The sequence below is a fragment of the Acanthochromis polyacanthus genome, chromosome 13, assembly GCF_021347895.1.
Source record: "Acanthochromis polyacanthus isolate Apoly-LR-REF ecotype Palm Island chromosome 13, KAUST_Apoly_ChrSc, whole genome shotgun sequence".
In the NCBI taxonomy this organism is placed as follows: domain Eukaryota; kingdom Metazoa; phylum Chordata; class Actinopteri; family Pomacentridae; genus Acanthochromis; species Acanthochromis polyacanthus.
In genome coordinates, this window is record NC_067125.1 from 32,786,787 (window position 1) to 32,814,278 (window position 27,492).

Consider the following 27,492-nt stretch of genomic DNA (forward strand, 5'->3'; position numbering starts at 1 on the left):
TGCATAAAATAGTAAATTGTTTTATTCTTTTTTTAACCATGCCACTGAACACTGACGCATACAGAGTTTGTGCCTGAATCCACACTGAGAAAACACTTTCACACACTGTGTTACAAAGCTGTAATGAAGAGGGATTTTACTGCACACATGGCAAGAAGAACAACCCTGATTGGATACCAGGTCGAGCTTTGATCTGGCCCTGAGGTAGACAGACATTGACATAATCTAAACAATGCTAATCACATCCTTCTAGGACACATCAAATAAAAGACAGCTGCATTATCACAACATAGAAAGATCAAAGAAAAAACCCTTTTCAAACAAAAGTGCTCTATTTCTTTTGGTCCACCGAGGAAATCCATTTATAGTGCATGTTCATGTAGAATAGATACAGTGAATGTGTGTTTTCATGGCACTGAGTGTTGTTGGCTACTTAAGAAGGCATTGGTAATGCCCGCAGATGCCAAGATTTGCAAAACACACAGTTTTCATCCAAAGATCTCAGTCCATTGTCACTTTGAAGGGAACAATTTGAGACAAGCGTGTACTTTTATTTTACATCAAAATTGCTTGGAACTTGCATCAGAGTATCAGCCACTATCACAGTATGTTGCTTCCAGTTGCAATGTTCAGACAAAGTGGATCTACATGGCAGTCTATCTTTAATTAAGTAACAATAAACAAACACCCAGAAACAACTACCAATAGCACAGACCCATGTACTCAAGCACATCAATGCTCTACTTATAAAAGAGGCACAAGGGAGGGATCTTAATCAAATCAGAGACTTATAAAACACACACATTAAGATGTTTCTCAAATCATACCAAATGTAAACAGATAGCAAATTACTGTAATACAAAAATACAACATGTTTAAATCTATAAGGCCCGTGTTAGGCTCACATAAGGGAATAACATACCATGACAGTTTGTACATTACAGCTACACTACGACTGACAATAGCCTGCTCATAGTAATTCAATGTCAGAATTTTCTTTTCATGTTTTATAAAAAAACAACGTCTTTTCATGTTTTCTTCAATTTTCTCCTAGAAAATTCTTATTCTGTGATTTCATAAGACATCTATATATAGTTAATTATAAAAAAACTACACATAAAAGCCGTTTGGAGGCTTTGTCGCGTCTTTTATTTTTATTTTAACACACCGTTTGACCATTTAATTTGTGATGTATTTGTTAGAAAAATTAAAACCACTGATGGATGAATAAATTTGCAGTGGATTTAAAAAACAAAAACAAAACCAACAAAAAACAGCGAAGAGTGAGGAGAGGTAGAGCTCGCTCTACTCGAAAACCATCCCGAGAGACACGGACTGTGTGATGAAAACCAGCACATATTTGGTAACAAATAAAACAACATATAAATAGCAAAAACCTATTACGAGAGAAACTCAAATTGTGAGCCAGCTACCTCGAAACAATAACACCCACTGCAAGAAAGACAAGGCAATTAAAGAGATCAAGCTTATGAGGTCAAAACGTGGCAGCCATTCAAGTAAAACATGCAGAAAATAAACAACTCTAAAATAAAACTCCAGCAAACAGCAAAGGGGGCAGACGAGGAAAAAAAACGAACGAAGAAGTCACAGGAAATTAAGAGAGAAAATGTTGCAAAGTTCAGCCAATCAAGCCTTTGTGGAATTATTTTCAACATCTACTGCACAATCATAGAAGATAACTCGAGTTGCCTAATGGTTTAGCAATCAGTCAAAATGCTCCTGCTACACATACAGGTCAGCAGTCACAGCCGTTGTGGCATTGATTTTAACCACAGTGGATCCATTAGAGATACACTTTATCAAAACTGTGTGTGCATGAGAGGGAGAGAGGAAGAGTGTGTGTGTTTGTGGACAAAGAAATAGTTAAATCATCAGGAAGCTGTCGACAATTCTGACAATCGATCGATCTCTTCAGTCATTTTCAGGGGGAAGTACAGAATATTCACCACTCCAAGTGAGAATTTGAGTTTTATATAATTGCAAACTGAATCTCTTTGGATTGGACTGCTGGTCAAACAAAACTATTTATTTGAAAATGTCATCTTGTTGCCAAAATGTGCCTACTTTTGGACATTTTTCAGAGTAAAAACGATCTGACTGGTAATGAAGCTGATCATTAGTCGCAGCCCTAATGTGTACACACATTTTGTACTCGCATGTCTCCGTTGTCAGGTTAAAAACTGTACTACTACCTAGAGTGACAACTTCCCACAATGCACTTTTCAGTTTATCTAAAATGAGCTTTTGTTTTGAAAACCCTCACAGAAATATGTAATCCTTCAGCATTAAAAATCAGCAACACTGAAGCTACCAGCTTTTCATCCAATAGTGACAGTGTATGTATGTGTGTGTGTGTGTGCGCGCGCAAGTGTGAGACTGTGCAAGGGTCCAAGTCCTGCTCAGACGTAACAGACATACAGGTAAGTCTTTTCTATCCTCCAGTCCGGCGGCACCTCCTCTGGCTTGTGGCCCTTCATGTGCTTCTGCATGGCGGCCAGGCTCGGGCAGAAGTCCTGGCAGATGGTGCACTGGTACGGAGACGCACCGTTGTGGGTGCGCAGGTGCTTGATCATAGCCGAGTAGTCTCTGGACCGCTGGTGACACAGCTTACACTCAAATGGCTTCTCACCTGAAAAATTCAACAATACAGCATTAACCTTGTAGACCTGCAGCCAGAGGCCTGCCAGGTGAGACGGGACTCACCTCTGTGTCAGTGCACTGTACTTGAACAGGTGTGTGTGTGTGTGTGGTGAAGGATTAGACCTATATCAGTTTGCCTTTAGTTTGATACTAGATATTGCTCAGTCAGAGTCATCCACCAGAACGTCTTTTTTTCTCCTCACTTCAGAGAGATATCGGATAGCGGGCACCAAAATTTCGGATTTGTTGCAACATTTACTTTAGTTAATTCTGTTAGTGGTGTTTTTATGTGAAGTAATTTAACACAAAAGCCCTTTGTATCCTTATTTATTGGAAAGCTAACAGCTGCAAAACTATCAAACTGTTGTGTTTAAGTAATGCATTTAGTCTGAATTTGAATAAAACCGTTAATGTTGCAGTGCTTTCACTTAAAAAATAATACATTTGTGGAGAACATAGTGCTTTCTCCTTAGCTGTAAAAAAAAAAAAAAAAAAAAAAAAAAAACTTTTTAAGGAAAGCAAACTTTTATTTTTCAGGTCTTCACCTGAAATTCTAAAAGTGAAAAATACATGAGTCTATTTCCCTTTCACTCATAAAATATTTCTTTTTTTTGTGGAACCCTGTACTTCGCTTTTAGCTGTAAGAAAATAGTTTTTTTTTAAGAAAATCATTTTTTTTATTTTTCAACTTTTCTCTTTGTAGTCACTTTAGAAGCAAAAAGTGAAAAACCTAAAATGCATTAGTCTGAAGCAATAATTTCAGACTTTTCACTCTGTATGTGAGGTCACTCCGAAAAGTGAGTCACAAATATGTGCAGATGTTTTTTAAGATTTTTTTTAAAATCCTGTGACAGGAAAAAGTAGTTTTTTTTTAGTAGTCATTATTCATGCAGGAGTGAATGGAGCATTTGTGGGAGACTGACCTAAACAGATTTGGTGAATGCTGGCAGTAGTATGACCTATGTGGCATTAAATCAAAATTTTAACCATGTTCATTGTAAGATGTCACCCAGTGCAACGGTGCGATTCATCAGCTTTACCATTTTAAATCAAAATATATTAAATAAGCATACAAAAAAGGTCTTTTGGCAGCACCAAAACTCTAAAATCACTGCTCTCCTGTAGTTTTTTTTTTCTCTGAACTCTCCCCTGTGTGTAGGCAGTAATGTGTCTGACAGCAATAGGTTGGCATATGTGTCACTAAATCATATTGGCCAAGTTCGTAATTACACATCACCTACAGCAACTGTGTGATCTTAAACATTTTAAATGTAAGAATAATACCCTGGACATCCTGCTGTTCTGTGGTTTTTCTTCTCTAAACTTTCACTTGTAATGTATCTGATAGAGATACGATGGTGTACGTGGTATTAAATCAAAATGTTACTCATGTTTATTGTAATATGTCACCCAGTGCAGTCACCTGATCTACAAATCTTAAACATTTTAAATTTAAGAGTGCAAAATCTCCTCTTTAACAGTATCAACACCCTGCTTTGCTGTAGTTTTCCTTCTCTGAACTCTCACCTGTGTGAACACGGTAATGCGTCTCCAGCTGGTGTTTCAGGCTGAACCTCTTCCCGCAGCCGTTGCACTCGTAAGGCTTCTCTCCTGTGTGGATGCGTTTATGGCCCCTCAGCGTGCCGTCGTCTCTGAAGCAGCTCCCGCAGAATTCACACTCAAACGGGTGATCGCCTGAAAGCACAATCGTGTCACAACAGCAGTCGCAACATCGCTGTCGCCCGTTATCTTGAGAAGCGAGCTTTATCGTTGGCACGACATGGCACGGTGCATATGTAACTGCATAGGTCAAACAGTCACACAGGCCTTTTTCGCACATGCATATCAAGTAGGGAAATAATGCGCTTTCAGACGTCGCTAATGTTATGACATGAGGACACTCCTCTTGGCTGCCTGCTAATAGCTAATAAAAGCCCTCCAGGCATGTGCTGCTCTGTTCTCTATACTGTAGTTAATCTATTTCTCTCTTAGGCTGAGGGTTTGACTCATCTCCAATGACCTATGTGCCTCATTATCTCAGTGTCCACAGCAACAGCCAAGTCAGAGGATACATTGCTCTCCTCATTACAGGCCGATTCTCCTCAATCCCCCACCCCACTGTGGAGCAGATGACATTTACAAAATGTTACTTCCAAGCAGAATGGCATACAAACAAGATACGCTGCCATGGCCAAAACTCCCTTCACTTCTGTCTCTTCACATCAATTATGTATTTCTCCCGTCTAGACATCAAGCCGTCCTGACAGCTGGGAGTGTTATTTAAGGTAAAAGAAGAAAGGGGGACATCTTTTCAGTAAATATCTCTCCGTCTCCTGCGGCACTAAGACTCACCCTCGGTAGAACACACAGACAAGTCATTTCCATTTGCTTTTCCTTCAATATTTATTTGGGTTTCCTCTATCATTTTGGGTGAACCACACTAGAACTGACAGCCGTGAATTGCAGAGGCCCAAAGGCTGTCTAAGAACCCAAAATATAAACAGGATGAAATTGCCCAAAATATGCACCGGCCATAACGGTACAGTGCTGTCATCAGAGAGGTGAGTCATCTTATAGAGAAGGAGGAAGGAGGGTGGGAGAGGATGCATGCAAATTGACTAAAACCTTAAAGCCAATAACCTAAGGAAATTAACCCATATACAAAAATAAGTACAGCTGCCTTTGTCTGCTTTCCAACATATGCATGTGTTTTGACACCGACATGTGCGCGTGTCACGACAGGAGGTGACACCGTGGATAACAGCGACGATTCAAACGCTCCGTCTCTTACCCGTGTGCGAGCGCAAGTGTCTTTTGAGGGTAGTGTGGCTCGGAAAGGGGCGCTCGCAGTGGCTACAGATGTAGCTGTGCATGCCTGCGTGGACCTCCATGTGCTGCTGCAGGGCCTTCTGGGTCTGGAAGCGCTTTGCACACAGCAGACAGAACACCGCCATGTCAGTCCCTGGAGAATGCACAAGACACAGACGCACAGTTATTTCAGTACCATACACAGACAGGGCCTTAAGTGGGGAAACTGGGTCACTTCAACTTTGTGTGAGTCCTCTGAGGGAAAAGCTTCTTTCAAAGAGCAAGTGCCTCTACCTAAACTAACTCCCCTAAAAGCCCAGAGGCACTTTCAGCTGCGAGTCTTTATATGCTCTATTTTAAACCATGAAAGTCATTGTTTTCTTTAAGAATTTCCCACACAATGCACAGCATGCCAATCACACAATCAATGGCTCCTTCCTGGTGTCTTAGATGTGTAATTATTCTCTTCATTCCCCATCAGGAGTCAGCTCCAGCCTGTAAAGTCCTCTGCCTCTGTGCTCAAAGAGCAGCTGATAGTAGCTCCACCCTAAATGATGCCTACACTATGCGCTCTGTGCAGAATGTTAAGTAGTGATATCAAGCCATTAAAGGCAGGACTGCAGGAAAAAACACAATCCAGTTTAATCCTGTGTGTGACCTGGCATCTCTTTGGGGCTGCTTTCCTGTTGCACAGAGTGTGGAGAGGAATACAGATAGGGATACGCTGGCAGGGTAGTTTAAGTCAAAATGGCTATGTGAAGATCCATTGGCTGTCATACAGTCAACACTTGATCTACAGGCTGTGTACGCCTGCACTCAAATCCATTCTGGCATTCACACCGAAGCAAATTCATATGTGCAGTAAGACTGAGGGACTGGTTAATCAGCGGCATTGGACATAATGTGCATGTCCTGGAGAGTGAGGCTTTAATGTGAGATTATGAGGTCCTTATTTCTCTGTCTGCTCAGGTTGCAGATCATTTACAATGCTAGCAGGTCCCATTGCTCCTGACTCAGATTCAATCAGACATCTCCAGCGGAGGATCATTAGTAAACAGAGGACTGTGCCAGCACTTCATTGGAATTCAAGTGGGGTTGCTGTGTCGCATTTAAAATGCAGTCTGATGAGGTCCACTAAATCAAATCATTTGTTACTGTTATTGAAGTGCCTTGAGGCAACTGGCAATTAAATTGGAATTAACGCAGGGAAAGGGATACAGCACACTCATACTAAGAGGGAAGAGTGTCAGACACTTGCTTTAGGTTCAATCAAGTTAACAGACAAGCCTGTTCAAAAGAAGAAAGAAAGAGAAACAAATCAAGCAAATTCTCAGGGAAAACTCAAAAACATTCACAGTGTATTGTTTAGTAATCCACGTAGCACAATTTGCTCACACAATGCAAGACACTTTTTGTTCGACACAGAATTTCACGGATAACTGCAGTGTGGCACAAAGCCTCTGCTTTGAAACCATGAACCGAATTTTTAAAGATTTCCCCTCCAAAACAACACTAATAGAAGAGATCATTTGTAATCATTAACAGAAGGATGGGATGAAAGGCATTCCCTGATTCTAGCAGTCCTACAGGGAGGCGATCCAGTGGAATGAACTGCACCTGTTCAGAGACTTGAGCCTGTGGACTTGTGCACAAAGGGCACACAATGAGGTTCAGGCCCTCATTGACCAAGCCCATTAGTCATAGGCTCCTCACGCAACTCCTACAATCCCTGTCTTTATGCTGTTCCCTAATGACCAGGGCCCTTTCTCACCCGTGGATCACAATATTTTAGTTGTGGACAAAAGGCCGTCCGTTCTCGACGCCTCTGCACCCTCCCCACTCCCCTGATCCGTTGACCATACAGGAAATCCTTTCACTCTCCCCAGCTTCACTTTCTTCCTGAGTCACACCAAACTAATGCCAGCTCACGATGCAACGTGCCACAGTGAAGTCGGGATAATGATCTATTTAAAATGGCTAAAGACATTTAAGAAGCACAGAACACAGTCTCCGCATGACCCGTGATGTGAAGCCACTTTAACCAGTTTCATGCGTAATATCGGCTGCAGCCAGCAGGGGGAGTGCTTTCTGTTCCAATGTGTCCATGTTACAGAGGCTGCAGGCAGAGCTGAATAGCACATTATCCACCTTGTATATACTTCAAAGCTGCTTTAATTATCCTCCCTCTACTCTTTCTTTATTAACCATCATATATAGTACATGCTTGTTGCAATGCAGCTTGCATACTTTTGTGTGTCTGCTCTGAAAGTTTAACATCCGAGTTTCTCTGTGGAGCTAAACCGTTACTCCCTGACACACTCTTAGACACTCACAGATGTATAACCTGATCTTTCTGTCACCAACAATACCGAAGCTTGTGAAAAGAAATATGACAAATATTCTGTCACAAGACTCTCACTCTTGATCTCAGGTTGATGCTCAGTGACAACAGCTCAGCAGTCGTTTTCGGTTTTATTCTGCGCAACTGACGCTGGAAATAAAAATACCAAATCATATCTTGAAGTGTAAACAAAAACCTTTTGGAGGCACGGAAGTGTTTGTATGCGTTAGTGGAGGCATTTCGCCTCACTGCGCTCTGTTAACTTTTCAAACAAAAAGGATTTGCGGTCATAGAGTTTTCCAGTAAGCTTTGGTAATAAGTGCAGAGGAGCTTCTTTATGAGAGAATAAGCCCTAAAGTTGGCTGTCATTGCCCCCTGCTTTCTCACCCTTAACCGGACAATGGGCCTGGGATTTGGGTTTTAAGGCAGAGGATGACCCCTTGACCTTTGGCCCTCAATGGGGTAAATGCCATGTAATCAATGGTATTTCTCAAAGGCTGGAGAGTCGACTGAGCATTGTGTTTAGTGGGCGGACGCTTTAACAGTGGGAATAATGATTCACTTTTAGGCAATTCTGCTATGAGGCAGAAAATATAAACATTGTATGGCTACTCTAATGCACAATTAGCTTAGGAACTGATGACAGTTTGAAGTTGCTGCGCTATTTCAGTGTATGACCACTAAGACGATGTGTGTGCTCATGTGATTTAACATGGTCTGCCTTCATACATCTGCCACTTATTCAGTCCAACTGAGGTGGGAGCCAGCCAGGCTCTCACGCTGCCTAAGAAACAAAACCATGTGTCTAGGCAACCAGATAGGATCATGGTCCTTGTTGGGGTGAAGTGTTCAAGCTAATCCCTTCATTCACAAATAAGCGCAGCCTGTTTCTTTTCAAGCGGCAAACAAAAGTTTTCCCACCCTGAGAATCTGGGAGTAAACCCACTGCAAATTGAACAAGAGATTGTATCAGTGATGACCGCAAATCTGTATAATTTCTTCTGTGTTAATCTTAACTTCCGTGTCCTGAGAGCACCAATAAATAAGCTGATTTTATATTGGCTGAATATGTGAAAATTTAGCAACATTGTAACAGCAATGGAAAAAATACCTGCCATTATTTTAATAAGCTCTTTGACAATTTGATCTATTTGTTTCGGTAAATTGTGAATGACAATTCGCCGCTAAACAAATCACCTGCTGCTATCAAAACAACAAGGAATTTCACACAGATTTCACAGTTTACAATATCACACCAATGTCGCTCATGTTCACCAGTATGCAGTGTGGAGGCACTATATAAACCATGTCCTCGGGCCCAGCTTGGAGTATACACAGTGTCTGCTCGCACACTGCTAACACCCAGTTAAACATACACAGTCATGCAGGCTAGATTACATACTAGACCTCACATGACCCTGTGCATTCACGCTACTGTATGCCGACAGCTCCCCGTAGATGAGGCGACTCGAGAAGCACAGACACAAACACTAACAGTACCTTAAACAACCCCGGGCGCTCATCAGTAGACCGCTAATCTACCCGAGTGAGGAACAACCGGCTCAATAATTAATGCAACAAGAGATACGTTGCTCGTGTTTAACCACCATTCCGTGGACCGGTTCATTCAGGTCACACACTCCGTTTCTTTTTGCCTCGATTCCTAGAATGTTTATCGTATCTTCTGTACCTATTTATTATATTTCACTTTACATGAAATGGCAGGGCATTCCGGAAGGCTTTGTGCATCATTAACAGTCAGTGCAAATAAATACTGGGGGCACAATGGCGAAACAGAACGCAGTTCACTTCAGTTTAAGTCTTATACGAATTACAACTGGGTATTAACAGGAGGGTGCAGTATGATGACAGACACGCAATTAAGCGAGCTAAAAGGTCCGCATTAAGGAGGATGCATTAGAAAGCCTGGCCTGTATCTGAATAGACTACAGGACTGTTTAATTAGGGTTTGGACAGAAGGTAATATTATTCACTTGATGAAGCAGCCTGTAATGTGTGGAAACAGTGCAGCTGCTGTGAGTACACAAAGGCAGCACTCTTATGGCCTTTTCCTGAGGGCAAGGTGGCAAAATGGCCAGCCAGCATGGTTCGAAGCATATACAGTCAATTTCTGTGCATGCTGTAGATAAGCCACACTCTTGGGTTTTTTTCTAAAATTGAAAGCTCGGTGCCCCAGAGCCTCGACTTGCTGTGATGAAACAAACCCCTTTGTTGTGAGAGCAATTCGGAGACATATCCATTCTTTTATTTTGGGCACTGACAAGTAGGTCAGAGGAGACTATTACAGTGCTGTGGTGAGGAGTAAACAGCAGCACATGATGTTGTTTTCCTCTCAGTCCTGGCATCCAACACCAACAGCAATCCTCTTGCCCTCAGGAAGTCCTCCCATACCCCCTACCCCCTTCCCTTCCCACCGTTCAGCCTGCCTCCAAACTCTCCCCCCACCTTCACCCTCCTCTTTGATCTTTAACTTCAGCAACCCACAGCCGTTCACCTCTGACATATCAAAATGGCTAAAGAGAGTTTGACTGTAAGCTAGTCTTGCAGCCAATGCTGCCAAATTGCCTCAGAGTAAGGTCTCCCAAAAGTAGCATTATTTCCCGTCCAGAGGAGGTGGACAGCAGCGGTGCAGCTGCTGAGGTCTGACAAGTGTTAATCTGCTAAGAGGAAACTCATTTGGCTCACTGGTTATGCCACATGGCAAATTGAAGCCGAAGCTGCACGATCGGCACTAAAAAAATCCCCCTGGTGCTTCTTAGTGGAAATAAAACCCAGGTGATTTATTCTTTTAAACGTAAATTTTTGCATGAAGTCGAAGCGTTTCCTCACATGACCCAGCTGATTAGATTACCTGTAGCTCCTGCTGTGGGCTCTGAGGCCTACAATACGAGTCAGTAAAATAGAAAAAAAAAGGGTCATGCGTCACAGCCGACCGAGCTGAGATCATGACAAAATGAGAGAGTAATGCCCTGCCATACCCTGCCTCCAGACACACTGCCAAGCTGAAACTGAGCACTGGATGTTTACAACTCACGTAGAAGAGGGTAGAAACTTCTGGGCATCGTTAACACCCCTCCATGTCCACATCCATTAACTATTCATACTGTGTGTGCCACCTGGAGTTACAGTTACGTGCCAGTGCTCCTGAGAGGGTGATCACCTTTCTCGGACAGTAGCAGAAAAGGTGTGGATTCAGACACTGTCAGGCAAATGTACGGTTTGGCAACAATGCTGCTTTAATTTTCACTGTCAAACACATGTTGGACAACAGATTTAGATTGAAGTCAGTAAGGAAAGCATGAATTCATTACTTTATAACCATTACTAAACTAATTACGGGCACCTTGCGCTTTAGAAGTATGCTTCATTTACTCAAGATACTGGTTTTAATGCTTTTATTCCTTCAGTTGCACACTTAGTTGCTGTGTTTTCATACATTGTTTCCCTTTTTCTTTCTGTAAAGCATTTCCTAACTTTGGTAATGGCTTCACCTCCTCAGGCAGGTTGTTCTAAAGCAACAGCCCAGATTGCAAATCACCATCCAGGTTTGTGTAGCCACTCTGCCAAAAAAAACAAAAAAAAAAACCCAAAATGCTAAGTATTAAGAAAAAAATATTTTGACTCATCCTCATGCCAACTGTTAATGCCAGACAGTCACTGGGTGAGAAACAGGATGCAATACAAACATTTTCTTGATTTGAGATCATTGGAAAAAAAAAAAAAAACAACACAAAGGTGTTTGTGGTGTTGTTGTTGTGAGCGTGTGAGGTAAATAATTTCACAATCGCTGTCAGGAAGGAGTGGAGGATAGTATGTCTGTGTGGCTGTAACATTGGCTCTGTGGAGCTGTGGCAAAGTGGCATGCAGCGGGTACGGATGCCAAGAGATATTAGTGGGTGATATGTGAGAGGGCCTCCCACCTCCCTGTTGATAAATTATGGAGCATCATGACAGGAACAGTTTAACCCAGCCAGCATGACGAGCAAGTTTAGACCCATGATCACAAATCCCGTACTCACGGCTTACTCAACAGCTCAATGCATGCCGCCCAGGTTAAACATAATGTGTGTGTGGTCGTGTTTGCGCTCATGTGTTGTAAAAGTACCTGTGTGCGTTTGCCTGTGGGCCTCCAGAGCATCCTCTGAGGAGAATGTCGCTCCACACTGATCACACACCAGCGCCTCTGCGGGAGCTGTGGACAAAATCAAGTTTGTATCTTCATCAGACATAAATGCAAACTTGTGTGTTTTGTAATTGTAGAGTAAGTCGGTTAATTTAGCATTTAAAGAGAGCTGTGGAGGGGGGAAAAAAGAAAGCAACAGGAGCAGGAACAAAGGAACGCCGTTTGAAAAGTCACCAAAGAGCCTCGCTTGTCACACACTTGTGCTTTTCAGGTGTTAACACAAGGAAGCAAATGCGCGGAGTACAATGGAGCAGAGGAAAGCGCCATAAAAACACAACTGGGGACAAACAAAAGCACCAGACAGGGTGCAATGGCCCTTCTTCTTGACAAAAAAGAGGCGAGCTGAAGAGTTTTATTTACCGTGCCCTGTTATCAGGCACTGAACAGTGAGCAGACTGTCTGCCTGAGAGGCCACAGAAGGACTGGGTGTTCTCTCTACAGCAGACGCTTCCCGCCTGCGGCACATCCCTTTATCAAAAAAAAAAAAAAAAAAAACACACTTCAGAGTCAACACCCCAAATCCCATCGCATACACTGTAACTACAGTTCCCAGTTCACCTTTGGAATGCCCTTGTCTATTCTGATGAAGACATGAAAGAGACAAGTATGCAGACTGCTTGCAGAAACGTTGCCTCCTTGTTCTGCACTCACCTCACACCTGCACAGACAGACACATAGGACAGATATGCACACACACACACACACACACTCTTTCTCTCACACAGCTGTTTGGATGTGGGTTGGCTCTCACAGAGATGTAAATCGGTTGCAGATCCATACTGGCCCAGGGCTCATTCACTGATCTATTTTCTGCTCAGCTGGCTTTAAATGAAGTTAAAATGACTCATTAAAACACCCACAAGCTTTGGGAACTCTGAGCGCTACAGCCTAAATGTGGTCCTCTTTCAACTCTTACGATGCCTCTATACACAGACAGTGTGCCACTGTTCCCAGTGCTGCACACAAATAACAAAAAAGCCCCAATCTGTTCATTTCTAAAAACAACAATTTTTGAAAACAAACTGTTACAGTTTTGGAACGGTGCGTTTTGTTACACAGCACAAAAATAAAACTTGGTTTGGGGATTCGTCTTGCATAGTAGTAACAGTGAAACAGTGTTGTAGATCCTGATGTTGTGTGACGCTGTCCAGTGTGGTGTGTTGTGTTGTGTGAGATTGTGTGATAAGGGAAGAAGAGAACATAGTGCATTGTCTTGTGCAGTCAAAGGCACGGAGTGTGCTCTCATCCATAAACCATCAAACTGTCTCCAGACGCGGCTGCAATCGTCCTCCATCAAAACACTTTGTCTGGCATACCAAAATAAGAGCCAGCATCGAGCTGAATACCAAATCAGCCCATTAGAGCAGTGGAGCACTCGCTCCTTAGCAACCAGCGGGATCTAAGGCTGCTATACCGAAATACACAGTGACAAAGAAATGAGATCCACATCTCTCTCCCCTTTTTTTTTTTGTAGTATTATGGGTTGACACATTGGGATGGGGAGAGTTTATGCAAAAATTCAAATTAGGTTAAAGGTGCTGCTGTTATTGATGTCACTGCGAATTGAAAATCAAAGCATGTTGCCGAGGTCTGTGAGTAATGCGAGGCAATATTTGTGTTTAGGGTGGCAGAGGGTATAGAGGAGTCAAAAAAAAAAAAAAGAGGCACGACTCAGGTGAAGTTTAAAGAGGCAGATTCTCTCTCATCTGTCAGCAGTATGTCATTCCCGAACAATCCTCAGAGAGCAGGCGGAGAGGACAGGGACTTCGCCTTGTCTGTACACATATTCCGACTGAGGTTTCTGTTTCTGTTTTAGTTTCATTTTTAGTCCCTGATCCTCCCACCCCCCCTCATCCTCCCCTCCCCACCCCTCCCTCCTCTTCCTCTATTTTGGATAAAGTAGCTGGGAGAGCAGTCAGGTCTGATTAAGTCTGCATTTGGGTACAGTGTGTTCCTGGACACACATCTGCGAGCGAGCCATCACACACGCTTCGGAACACTGGCAGAACACCCAGGCCTGCCGGCAGCTGATGATGTCATCACTCAGAAGGGGCAGAGCTGGCGAGCTGCCAGAGTCTCCGAAAAACACAGAAACGATTCAAACGGAGAGAGAGAGGGAGGTACATAGACCTAAGCATGGAAAAGAAAGCATGATCCAAGTATTCGGAGCAGCGCTAACTGGTATGGCGAGAGGAGAGGGGATGGGTGGTGGGGGGGTGCAGCGTGAACAGGTGCATCTGAAAAGGCTGCACTACTGTATCAAGAGGGTTAATCAGCACGGAACGCTCTGAGGCGAGAGTTACTTTCATACCTGTGTGAGACAACATGTGCATCCTTAGCCGCATGCTGTCCTGGAAGTGTTTGCCACAGTATTCACAGCCGTTGCCCTTCTCCTCATTATGCAGCCTCCTGTGGAAACACAAACACTAATGTGAGCGTGTTAACAGAGGCAGGAGCAAAAAGCGAGAACGCACTTGTGACAATAAAAGTATCTCGTTTCTGCGCCTTCTCTGTAAGGTCTCCCAAACCTAGAAGCACCATTGTCTTCGTAACAAGAGGAGCATGTTTTAATTCCGGCAAGAATCCCTTCGCTGAATGCAACATCATTAGTGTAAGAGGCCCTTGGAGTTGTGAATCACAACGCATGAATGCTAAAAGAACACAGACAATAGGATATCTGGCTAATTTCAGAGTGCAGACATACGCGTGCCTCCACCCGCCAGCACTGCAAGACACTGGGCACGCACTCAAACACCACACACGAGTGCACGCACACAAACCCACAACCCGGCATAATGTGAGCACACGCATACACTTCTCCTGTAACTGCAATGAAAAGGAGAAAAGAAGATGATTCGCTGAAGCTCCGCCAGCAGCAAAACCTATCATATCATATCACACACATCCGAGCATGCGAGGCATCTGTACTGTTATCCTTACATCACCCCGCTAACAGCACAGCAAACGGCCTAAAAAGAGTCTGCGGTTACTCTGGTCATGAGATGTAAATGAACCCACACAGCTGCAACATTATTAGTGTAAAACAAAAGTGCAATTTTGGAGCGACATTTTTGTCTTTTTACAATTAAGTTTGAACATTTCCACAACCTCTGTGAAAGATATTTTAACCTCAACGTTCACGCAAGGCTCATTAGATTTTATTCTGGGTATCCAAACAGCCGAGACGTCTGAGGTGTGAACATTAGATTTCCTTTTTCTCACCACTGTCAACTATTCAATCAAAGGGTAATTACAGAGTGTCCTGATGGCCTAGGGGTTTAAGTCACTGACCATGAAATCACGATGTTTCCAGTTTAAGTCCAGCTGGGGACAATTATTGCATTTCATTTTCACTTCATTCCCCTTCTTTCTCCCCTCATTTCACTGCCACTGATACAATAACAGTAAATTATTTGGAGTTAATTTGAGAATTATGACATGAGCTGCCTTCAAACACAAGATAAAAAAAAGACAGTTTGATTTATTAGCAGATGCTTTTTTTTTAACTAGTGCTGAAGGATTACATGTAGTTGTCATTTTGCAATTTCCAATATATTTTTTTAAAGTTAAGACTGCATTGTTCACTGTATTTAAACCGTGTGTTCAAGCATCATACAATCAGGACGGCATGAATTTGTATACCAAGGTAAACCCTGGGTCAGACAAGCTGCTAAACATTTACTCTGTGTTGCAGCTTTTAATTTAAAAAAATATGAATTGTTCAGCTCTGTGTAGCCTTTAGAAATTACTCAAATTGTGCAGCTTTGTTTTGGTAGGCACCACCTGTAATTTTAACAAATTCTTCAGTTGGTATTTTTTTTGTTCTTTACTCAAACTAGATTGGGTAAATGTCTGCAGTTTGCCAAACTAAAGCCGTGCGGAGAGACTTCTTGAACAACACTATAAAATGTCAATCTGCAGGCCAGGTGTATGCTCAGTGACCTGGTTACACACCTACAGCAACTTCATTACATCCTCAAGCGGTGCCACCAATGCAGCTTCTTCAACCTGCGGACATCCGCCTGTCTCCGTGAGTAAGCAGCGCGCATCACTAAATATCCCACAGGATGCTCCGTTTCAACAGAGCTCTGGAATGGCACGAGGCTGAAATGTCAGCCACAGGCGCGAACTGAGAAAGGCTGTGATCCTAATCAGGGGTTAGCTGCACATTAGGACTTTGAACTCGCAAGATTGCCTTGTTTCTGCTGATTAGCGATGACTCAAATTCTGCAGAGCACGCACAATTAGAAACATCTGCAATGAAGTTAATGAGAACTGTCATTGTGCTAGTTGTTAAGTTTTTGTGTACGGTGACAAAATACAAACTGACAAGCTCATAAATAAAGTAAAAATAAACCAAAAAAAAAACGATAACAACAAAGCGAGTTGGGAAGCAGAAGTTATCCATCATCTTGCTGAAGCGTCCAGCATGGTCCCTGCTGAGAGGCTCCTCTCTGCTGATGCAAAGGAATGCATATCAAATAGCCGGGGAGACAGCCTGTTGTGCGAGGCACACTTCAGCGCAAATAATCAAACAGAATTTGAAAAATAAGGCTTTGTAAATAACAGCATTATGCGACACCAAGGGCTCTTTATATCAAACCCCTCACAAAGACCCGATTCAAAACTTGCCGACACGTCTCACTGTTAAGACATGAGTGCAGGTGTCCCTGAGAATAAATTAACATATTTGCTGTTGCTCCTTCCAGTTTTTAACTCGTGTTGTATTTTAGCATCATGGGATAAAAAAAAAAATCCTGAAGACTAAGTATGGTCCAATTCAAAAGACACATGTCCAGCATTTCAGTATTCATCACACTGCATGCAAGCACACAACAACCTGCACATCCATCTTTTATTAAACACACTTTGTCAGTAAAAATGTTGAGCAGTGTGTGTGCAGCAGTCTTTTCTCCTCAGCACAAGTATATATATTTTTTAGTTACAGTACTTAAAATAAAACCATTAAAGATACAAGACAACTGCAGGAGAGTGTAAAAAAAAAGATGGATGTTTAGTGCATGTTACCTGTGCTGCTCTATCGCCTGCCTGCTGTGCAGCTGAAGCCCACATTCACCGCAACACTGCTGGCCTTGAGTCTGGCCCTCGTGCCTCATCCCTGCTGCGAACTGGCCCAACCGGCTCAGGAGCTCCCTGTGCAGCAAACCCTGGTGCAGCAACCCACTGTAGGCCCTTGGGTCCAGCGGCACGCCCAGGGACGGGGCCACCGAAACTGACACCGGCATGCCCTCCGCTGTGTGGTTGGAGGGCACCGAGTATATGGAGGCCAGGTGTTTGTCAGCGATGCCGGGGAAACAGTCCAGAGCGTTGGCCACCGCTTGTCCTCCATCTTCGGGGCTCGTGTGCAGCTCCCTGGCGCTGGTGATCACGCTGCCTCTCAGGGGCGTCCCCGGGCCCTCGTCTCTGGGCTGGTCGGACATGCAGCTTCCCTCCCCGGTGCTGGAGGATCTGCCCTCGTAGCTGTTGGCGTCTTCCACTTGCATTCGCTCTGATTTTATACTTCTGGCAGGATCCAGGGAAGAAACCTGGGACATCTCGGCACTCTGGCTCTGAGCCTGCAGCTCCATGTCCACCTCAGTGGCCGGCTTGGGGCTTGATTCTGGAGCTGCTTCGGACTCCGGACCGGGGGAGCTCCTGTCCGTCATGTGGTACAGTGCCAGGTGATGCAGAGCGGTGGGAGTGGTGCGGGTGGGTCCATCCTGTATGGAATGCTTCTTGGACATCAGCATGTGTCTCCAGTGCCTGGCCCGGCCATGGTCGCTGTGGTCTCCGGAGGTGTGATTCTTCACCGCCACCTCCTCAGTCTCCTCCGCCTGGATGGTCTCCAGCACCTTGAGGCACTGCTCCTCCAGGTACTCGATCTCCAGGATCTCGGCAGCGTACAGCAGGTCATCCAGGTCTTCGGCGGTGGCCTGCAGCGAGGCGGTGTAGGCGTACTCCAGGATCTGCTGGAAGGTCTTCGGGGACAGGAAGTCGAGAGCGTAGCGCAGGCTGCTGCGGTGGAACAGGATCTCAAACATCTTGCTGGTGCAGGCCAGGACAGTGCGGTGCGCCGGGAACTCCTGGCCGTCCACTGTGATGATGACATCACACAAGGTTCCGGTCAGACGCATCTGATTGGCCCGCTGCAGGAGCGTGCTGGAGTGAGTGGGGTTGTGGAGCTGGAGAACACCCATGTTTGTCAGACCCGTATCCACTCGGACCTTTGCTGAGGCCACGCATGAGGTGTGGCTGTCCTGCCTCCTTCAGTTGCCTTCAGCCAGTTGGGGGTCTGTGGAGAGTGTGAATCATTAGAGACATAAAAGGCAGTCAATTACACTCCATTTTGTTTGTCCATCAAAGGGAATATTTTTCACATATGAAACATATAAAACCCCCACGTGATTTCTTCAAGGGTTTCATCTGATGCACCCATGCATGTTTATGTATTTTAATTAAGAAGCAAAAGCCAGACAACAGGTCGATAAGCGCAAAGCAACAGTTTCCATTGCAGGTGATTAGTCTGAGGTCTCGTTCAGAGCGGTCACGTCGCTGGAATAACGTCTGCATACTGAGAGGTGACGGTTCAATTTGTCAAGCTACACACACACACACACACACACACACACACACACACACACACACACACACACACACACACCGAGAGAGAGAGAGAGACAGAGAGAGATTCGTCTGCCCTCAACAGGTAGGCCCGCTATTAACAAACGCCTTCAAGGGCTGATTAGTTCATTTAGGCTGCGCACGTCCATGATTAGATGCGTTAAAGACAATTAAGCCGCCGCTGCTAAAAATACCTCAATAAGTTCCCAAAACTACCCAAATGATGGACGCAGAGAGGAAAAAGAAGCGGAATCCATTTTCCTCCACTACATTTAAATACCTTGAATGATGTTTAGGACGTGTGTGATGTTTGGTGATGCTGACAGGCTGCATCCTCAACTAACCGCAACATCAGAGCGCATCAGGTGCAGACGCGCAAAAATCCAACCTTTATTATCCAAAGAAAACAAACAAAAAAAAACCCAAAACCGCACATTGCGACAAATTAACCCTCAATGCTGCGCTTATTTACTGTCTGTCTACACGTCTGTCTGTCTGTCTCTCTGAGGGAAACGTCCGAAAATAAAAGACCCAGTTTGATGTGAAATAGATGTCACGGAGAACTGAACAGTCTGCGTTCCAGTCAAATCAAGTTTGGGAAAATCCGAAATCAGGCTGCGACCGAACTTGGCTTTCATTTCCACGTGTCTGCCGTGAAAGCACAATTCTAATGAGCCGACACAGAACTGGCGATAATCAAATATTAATAATTAAAATTAGTCTGGGACTGAAAAGTAGTTCATCGGAGCGGAATCGGCTGGAAATGGAATCCTGAAGGAGAGGATGAGAAGAAATAATAATGCTTAAAAAAATTGGATGTCACAGCTGATCTTACCTGCGTCTCCTAACGTCCTCCGCTGATTATCCAGGCAACATCATGCTTACACATTTCACAGTACCCGCTCCAAACTCAGTCCTGCTCCAAGTAAGCAAATCACCAGCCAAGACACGACGGTCAAAGCAGCGGGGAGAAAAGCGCACCGCCGACTGGAGCCTTCACAATAAAACCAGCGTCCTGAGGAACCACGTGTTGAAGAGAGCAGAGGATCAGAGCGACAAGGAAGCACGGAAAAATAGCGATGAAAAAAAATTAGAGTTAATGTGTATTTGTTGTACGTTGCAGGTACATTTTAAAAAGAATGTAGCGTTTCCAAAGTAGTTCTAAATACCTCATTAAAGATTAAAGCCCCTTTTCAGACACCTGCTCCTTAATCTGACGGAAACTAAACCTGTAATTTCATGTCTGAATAAACATCCTGATCACTTTCTGTAAAGGCTGTGAAGGAAATCTGACCAGGGCAGATTAGGTGGATTAATCAGTAATTAATACTGGCTCTCAAAATGACATCAGTATTTTCAGTAGATGCATGCTTTTTTCTTCACTTCATTATAAGAAGTCTGCTTTTTTTTTCTGAACTATGTTGCCTCATATTTGTTTTGGCTCCAGATGGTAGCCAGGTTCAGCCAAAGCTACAGTTTTAGATAATGGTGGCAAGAGTCCAGCTGGGTTAAAGGTAAAAGTTTCTAAAGAGCTAAAAGTTCAAAAATAGAAAGTGGTTTGAAAATGGTCACTTAAATTTTATTCTGTAAAGTATTTTTCATTTGAGCCTTGTTTTTACAGTTTAACTCTCCATTTTTTAATCTATAAGTTCTTTTTCTTTTGCTCTTATTCCTTGTATCTGTAATTCTTCATTTCTTCAATGCACTATGACTTATTTGGCACATTTATTATTTTATTTGGGGAAATTGGTGTTTGTTCTATTAATGTATTTATACTGACATTCTGTGTTTGGCTTATTGTTTGTTTTTTTTTTGTTTTTTTTTACCACATTCAACTCTATTTCTCTGTTTTGTTTCTATCATCTCTTTCTTTCTGTTTGGCCTGACTGGCTTTCTGTTGAAACATTTCATATCTGTCAAAGCACTTTGCAACCTTTCTTAAAGTCATTATTAGTGTTATTATGCGCTTTACATCTGTTTGCTTCTCTCCTGCTCTCTGTGCTCATATTCGGTATTTTCGTAAAGCCAAATTCCAAATTAAACTGTCCTCATTTACATATTTTTCAGTTTCTGTCGTCAGACAACTGAACAAATATAAAACGGAGATGGAAACGGGGCTCGTTGAGATTACATACTAACCAGTAGTCGCTTCCAGTCTGCTGCTCTGCACCACTTTCATTAACACAGTGTCATAATAAGCTAAAATGAACTCAAGTGAATTGAACAGTTTGCTTTTTTGAAGTAGAGTTAATGGTTTAGATCGATTAATGAATCGGTAAAATATTAGTCAGACTAATTGATGTAATAGCAGTAGTTTGTGGAAGACCTGCTAACATTTTTCATATCTCTATGGCACAGACCCGAACTGCATGAAGCCGCATTAACAGACACAAAGAAGTGGCATGCTTTGAGTTGTGTGAAGCAGTTTGAGGAAGGCTCTATCTACATTTTAATGGTCCAAAAACATCGCAGAGAGCGCCAAAGACACAGTTTGCTTCAAAATTCCAAAAACACATTTCTCATTAATTTTGCTCGACAATCGCACATGTATTTCTAAATGAAATATCCATAAAATAAAACTTTACTGCAACAAACGGAGACTGCAGTAGGCCAGATTAATGAGACTCACAAATAATGAATGTAATCAGGGTTTAGCAGAGCTGAAGTTTGGTTTGTTGCTTCCAGCTGTTTTAGGAGTCTTTCCTCAGAGTTAAATACCTGCAGCATTAACCAGCAACAGGATCCATAGGAGCGTCTCCAAACCAGGAGAGTTTTGCTCATTTATGCACGTAATTTAGGACGTAACAGGAAGTGACACTATTCACTTTTCTTTACGTCAGACAAACTAGCAGCCACACAGAGTTAGTTTGTGAGCTGCAGTTAAATCATTTGTTACATAGAGGTTGTTGTCTTGTTTATGTGCATATTACGTAATATGCATCACTGTACTGTCCAAACATGCGTGCATATAAAGTATCGCATCCTTATCGTGGTTCCCTCTGTCCCTTTGAAGGAATTGTTTGAATTAAGCCTCAAGGAACATTAATGGAAAAGTGACCAATGTCTGAATGAGGGATGTCGTCACTTTAGCAGGTGGATGAAGCCAGAAATGCTGCATATCCTGTTTTGGGAAATGGGGTTAAAGCTGTTAAAAAACATGAAGACGGACTTTAATGTACACTGCCGGTCAAAAGTTCGGACACACCATTTCATTTAATGGTTTTTCTTTATTTTCATGACTGTTTTGTAGATTCTCACTGAAGGCATCAAAACTATGAATGAACACATATGGAATTATGCAGTACACAAAAAAGTGTGAAATAAGTCAAAATATGTTCTATATTTTAGATTCTCCAAAATAATTACGCTTTGCTTTGCTGACTGCTTTGCAAACTCTTGGCATTCTCTCCATGAGCTTCATGAGGTCGTGTTTCTCTGCCCAATCTTCAGCGGCAGAGGTGACTCTTGGTCTTTTTTCCTGAGGCAGTCCTCATGTGAACGAGTTTTGTCGTAGCGCTTGATGGTTTTTGTAGCTGCATTTGGGGATACATTCAAAATTTTTGCAACTTTCCAGACTGACTGACCTTCAGCTCTAAAAGGAATAAAGAAGTGTTGTTTCTTTTTACTTTGCTGATTGGTTCTTGGATTCTAACAGTTGTCAAATAGGGCTGTCAGCTCTGTACCGACATGACCTCTGCACAACACAACTGATGGTCCCAACCCCATTAAGAAGGCAAGAAATTAACCTTGACAAGGCTCACCTGTGAAGTGAAAACCATTTCAGGTGACTACCTCATGAAGCTCATGGAGAGAATGCCAAGAGTGAGCAAAGCAGTGATCAAAGCAAAGGGTGGCTATTTAGAAGGATCTAAAATATAAAACATGTTCTGACTTATTTCACACTTTTTTGTCTGCTTTCATGAGAATCTACGATGTAAATGGTCATGAAAATAAAGAAAAAAACATTAAATGAGATCATATATATGTTTACAGTTTGATACATAGAAATAAAGTAACTCGGTGGAGTTTTGTTTCTTTTGAAGTCTTAATCCTAAATGTTTTGCATGCTTCTATTAATTTGGAGATAAAATTAGCCTTGGCTGATGAGACAAATTAGATGCAAGTCTATTTTCAAAATCAGACTTATGCATTTCAATTGCTGTTGAACTGCCAATGAAAATGTTTAGTACAAACATGGAGAACTTGCTTTTCTTGTGGACACAACTCTTTTGTTTGCGAGCCTTGGTTTACAGGTTGGGGGAAGGGGAGTAAAGAGTGACAAACGTGTGTTTGACTGGAGGAAATCTAATGTTACAACTGAACCTGTTCCCCCCCCTACTGCAGCTGTTTTAATTTCTGACATTTAAACAGATGAGGAAACAAGCCTGAAGATAAGAATTTACACATTCTAAGGCCGTGGCATCCTGGTGATTTAGTGCTTTCAGATGCATGGGACCACAGAGTCTCTGGTTTGAATCTGACTCAGGACTTCTGATGCATGTCATCCTTTGCTGTCATTGTTTACTCGGGGCTTTTTAATCTCCGTTTAAGGTGAAAGTACCCCAGGAACACTGAGAAAAAAGGAGAAATACAGAGAACAGGAATCCATCCAATGCCTTAAGAAGTTTAACTTTCATCTCGTTTACCATTCAAACATTTGTGGGAATCAGTGCGTTAAATACCAACAATGTGTAAGCCTTTAAACTGTGGCCTGAAGTGGTGAAATATAACTCAGGGCATTTAGAGCTACTCCGTTTTTAGGTCTAAAATTTCATGCAGCTTAATACTTGTTGCATAACTTAATCCACTATAGTTGTTTGTTTAACACACAAACCATTTTATATGCTTATAAAATATAACTTCTTGGTTATATTTAAACTCTAAATCTCCACCTACATCTGCTGCAACATGTAAACACTCCAACATGTTTCCATAATAACATTTATACTCTTCATATTTTAAGCAAATGTAGATGTTTTGAAAGTGTTTTGTGCTATAGATGTTATACGAGTAGGGTATAGATGCACACTACCAGTCAAAAGTTGTAGAACACCCCAATTTTTCCATTTTTTTTGAGACTGTGCTGGCCACTCTGTGTTTTCAAGCGTACCATCTTGTTCTTTTTCCTAGGGTAGTTCTGGCATAGCTTGGACTTATGTTTTGGGTCATTATCTTGCTGTAGGATGAACCAACTAGGAACATACCAGAGGGTACTGCATGGTGCTACAGAATGCTCTGGTAAAAGTTTTGGTTCAGGGTTCCTCTCACTCTGTACAAGTCACCGAGCCTGGATCCAGCAAAACCGCCCCAGACCACCACACTTCCTCCTCCATGCTTGACAGTTCATGTCACACACTGAGGAACCATCCTTTCTCCTACTTGATGATGTACAAAAATCCTGCGTGATGAACCAAAGATTTCAAATTTTGATTCATCAGTCCATAATTCCTTCTTCCAGTCTTCAGTAGTCCATTGGTAATGTTTCATGGTCCAGGCAAGCCTCTTTTCCTTATTCTGATGTCTTAGCAATGGCTTTCTTGCTGCAACTTCAAGTCTTCTCTTCACAGTTGAAACTGAGACTTCTTACTACGACCACTATTGAGCTGTGCTTGAAGCTTTCTCCTGTGAGCCACCTATCACCAAGCTGTTGACTCAGGAACTTGTCTTCTGATTCTGTTGTGACTTTCTTTGGGTCTTCCAGACCTCTTCCTATCAGTTTCCCCACAATTCCTGACTGTCTTTTGATGGTGAAGAAAACTGTACTCTCTGACACCTTGACTTTCTTCACAATTTCTCTGTAGGAAAGACCAACATTTTTAAGTGTTATGATGCTCTGTATCTCTTCTATTAATTGCTTTTTCCTCTCCATTTCTATAGCAACACACGACTTTCTGCAGTACGATACTGTTCAAATAATGCTCTCAGGGGGATGGTGCCATGGTGAGTTCCAGGACTACTTTTATGCAGAGAGAGAGGGTTGCAAGTAATCAGTAAAAGTTGAAACACCTGTAGGATTTGGTAGCACCAGCTTTCAAGGCTTCATCAACCTCCATTGCTGCAGAACAGCTTTAAGTTGTTAACCTATTTCTTGTTCCCTGAAAAGGCCTTTTTGTATTATTCTGAAATGTTTCAGTTTTGGGTAACCTTGCCATTTTTTTTTAAACCTCTGGCAGTTCACCATTTACCTTTTGTACCATTTCAAGCTTTTCATTGGACTTGAATTACTTGAATTTAAAAAAAAAACTGGGACAACTGGGGCTTTCTAAAACTTTTGACCAGTAGTGTGCGCAGAAGTGCTTGAATAATGCTAATTGTGTCCTAAAATAAATTATTTAATACACATAAACTCTGGTTGTATGCAGCAAAATCAGCAAGAGGGAAGAAACAGTTGCGTCTCGTGTCAATTCTTTTTTTTTCCCTTATGTGCACAGATTCAGACTTTCAGGTTTTATCAAAGTGAAGGAATAAATCCTGTTAACTTGCAGTGTAGGGCTTTCTGTATCACTATTCTTCCTCACGGTCAGCTTCTGGTTTACACATATATCGATAAATTAGTTATTTTCCAATTTTGCATTGTGCAAGAGTCGATATACTGTGTTCAAGTGAAATCTCAGGTGAGCTGGTGTGCTCGAGCTGCAGCAAATGGAGGAAGGGGCATGTAAATGGAGGCCATTTTTCCGGAAGGAAAGGGTTAATTCTCAGTCAGGCATTAATGGGACCACGTTGGATCAGACGTACAGAAGAAAACAGAACAGTATTTTCCATTAGATCGTGACTGATCCTGTGTTCATGCAGTTAATGCCACTGTTCCACCTGCATACTTTCCGTTTAAAGACACGTTTCCTGCTGCTGTGTGATGATGCCACATGTTTATTCAGGAAATAATGCGACATTCGACTAGCTCTGGGCAACGAGCAGTACATCAGGAGGTACTAATGTTTCTGCAAAATCCCAAATTACATTCCGTGAAATGTGAATTACATTAGTGAGACAATAATCTAACAAGTTTCAGACCTGCTGGAGTCACATTAGAAGCTGTATTTTGACATGTTATGTATAATATATTATGTAACCGACAACCTTTGGGTGCGTGGCGCTACCTTCTTCAGAAACACCCGATGATTCCAAGAAACGGCAACGAGGATGCGTCCACGAATACATACCATATGTTAAAGCAAACTAAGAAAGCAATGGAAGTTAATCTGTAATGCTGCAGAGCTGTGTGTGTGTGTGTGTGCGCTCCTCGGTTAACTTATGACACAAAGTGAGGCTTTGGACTCTGCAGCTTTCATTACAGACAAATCTCTTTCTGGAAACTGCATTCGCTATAACATGTAGCTTTACTGTCTGTGATACATTCATTGGCTGTCCTGTAATGTGTAACAACACATCCTCTCTGTTTTCTGACACTCCACGTGATGTTTGTCTCTGTTACATTAGTTTGAAGGTCAAGAAAGGGGCTGAGCTGTAGATACAGTCAGGTCTATAAGTATTTGGACATTGGCACAGTTTATTAATGTTTTAGCTCTGTACACCACTACAATAGATTTGAAATGAAATGATCAAGATATGCTTTCAGTGCTGACTTTCAGCTTTAATTTGAGGGTATTTACATCCAAGTCAGGTGAAGACTGCAGAGAGAGTGAGAGTGTGTGTTCTTAATGTGACCAGCTGTTGTGAAGGGGTTTCTCTTGAACAGGGAAAGGATTTTTCTTTCATCCACCACACTTGTTTTTTTTTTTTTGTTTTTTTTTTAGGTCTTCTGGGTCTTTTCTGAGCTGACCGGTGCATTTTTTCTTTTACGGAATGTAACAAACAGTTGGAATGGCCACACCTAATGTTTTTTCTGTCTCTCTGACGGGTATGTTTTGGTTTTTCAGCCTCATGATGGCTTGCTTCACTGATGGTGACAGCTCTTTGATTCTCATTCTGATTCTCTTTGGACTTCATAGTGAGAGTGGACCTCACCCGATTCCAAACGCAAATACCACACTTGAATTGAAATCTTTACCCTTTATCTGTTCCTTGCAAATGAAATAATGAGGAAATAACACACACCTGGCCACGGAACAGCTGAGCAGCCAATTGCCCAATTATTTTTGGTCCCTTAAAAAGGTGGAGGGCTCATAAAACGTGCTGTAATTCCTACACTGTTCACCTGATTTGGATGTAAATACCCTTAAATTAAAGCTGGAAGTCTGCACTTAAAGCACATCTTTATTGTTTCATTTCAAACCCATCGTGGTGGTGTACAGAGTCGAAATGCTTCAAGTTGTGTCAATGTCTAAATATTTATGGACCTGGCTGTTCTGACTATTTCACTTTTGCTTCAGTGGTTCTACCAAGTTTATGATTGTATTTCCTTAACAAATTGGAATAAATTGCAAACAAAATAGGAACTAGTAGATATATCCACTGACAGGGTTCATCAAAGGAGGACATGCTTCTTGGGGATAATTATTAGACCTCTGTGCCCACTGTTTTCTGCCTCTTGCTTTGTGCTTATTGGTGGAACCATACTTCGTTTTCTTGTTAATGTTATAATGGATACTCTTTTGTTGATGTCAACCCGGTTTTTAATGCCTCTCTTGCCCTATCCCTCTTCATTAGGCACCAAAATGGCTTTGTTGAGTGATAATTTAATTTGGATTCTGTGTCGACTCAGAATACAGATTCTGCACAAAATAATGGTGGCTAAAAAAAAATGTTTTGGGCTAGAGACAGACTTCCTTCCTACACTCTGCTGCCAACTCTTTCTATACCTTTACTTAAGTCAGATTGAAATATGAAACAGGTGATTTTTATAAAGATGGATTTTTCTCCAGATGGTACAACTTACAGAATCATTATATTTGAG

General features: G+C 42.4%; 1 protein-coding gene across 1 annotated transcript; it reads right to left on the reverse strand.

Annotated features, from left to right (window-relative positions):
- Positions 1-19,632, reverse strand: zbtb16b (zinc finger and BTB domain containing 16b). Its single transcript, XM_022211406.2, has 7 exons — positions 19,471-19,632; positions 17,043-18,306; positions 14,326-14,423; positions 11,937-12,023; positions 5,453-5,623; positions 4,189-4,356; positions 1-2,650 (listed from the first exon to the last, which is right to left on the reverse strand). The coding sequence occupies exons 2-7, from the start codon at positions 18,209-18,211 to the stop codon at positions 2,421-2,423; spliced, it is 1,923 nt and encodes a 640-aa protein (XP_022067098.1). The 5' UTR covers positions 18,212-18,306; positions 19,471-19,632; the 3' UTR covers positions 1-2,420.
- Positions 19,633-27,492: the final 7,860 nt, after the last annotated feature.

Bases quoted from the DNA above. Each gene is read 5' to 3' on its own strand.
- zbtb16b (XM_022211406.2), bottom strand. From the start codon at position 18,211: ATGGGTGTTCTCCAGCTCCACAACCCCACTCACTCCAGCACGCTCCTG. The intron at 14,424-17,042 runs GTAACATGCACT...GTGTTTCCACAG, and splicing joins CAGGCGATAGAGCAGCACAG to GAGGCTGCATAATGAGGAGA. The intron at 5,624-11,936 runs GTACTTTTACAA...TGCATTCTCCAG, and splicing joins CCACAGGCAAACGCACACAG to GGACTGACATGGCGGTGTTC.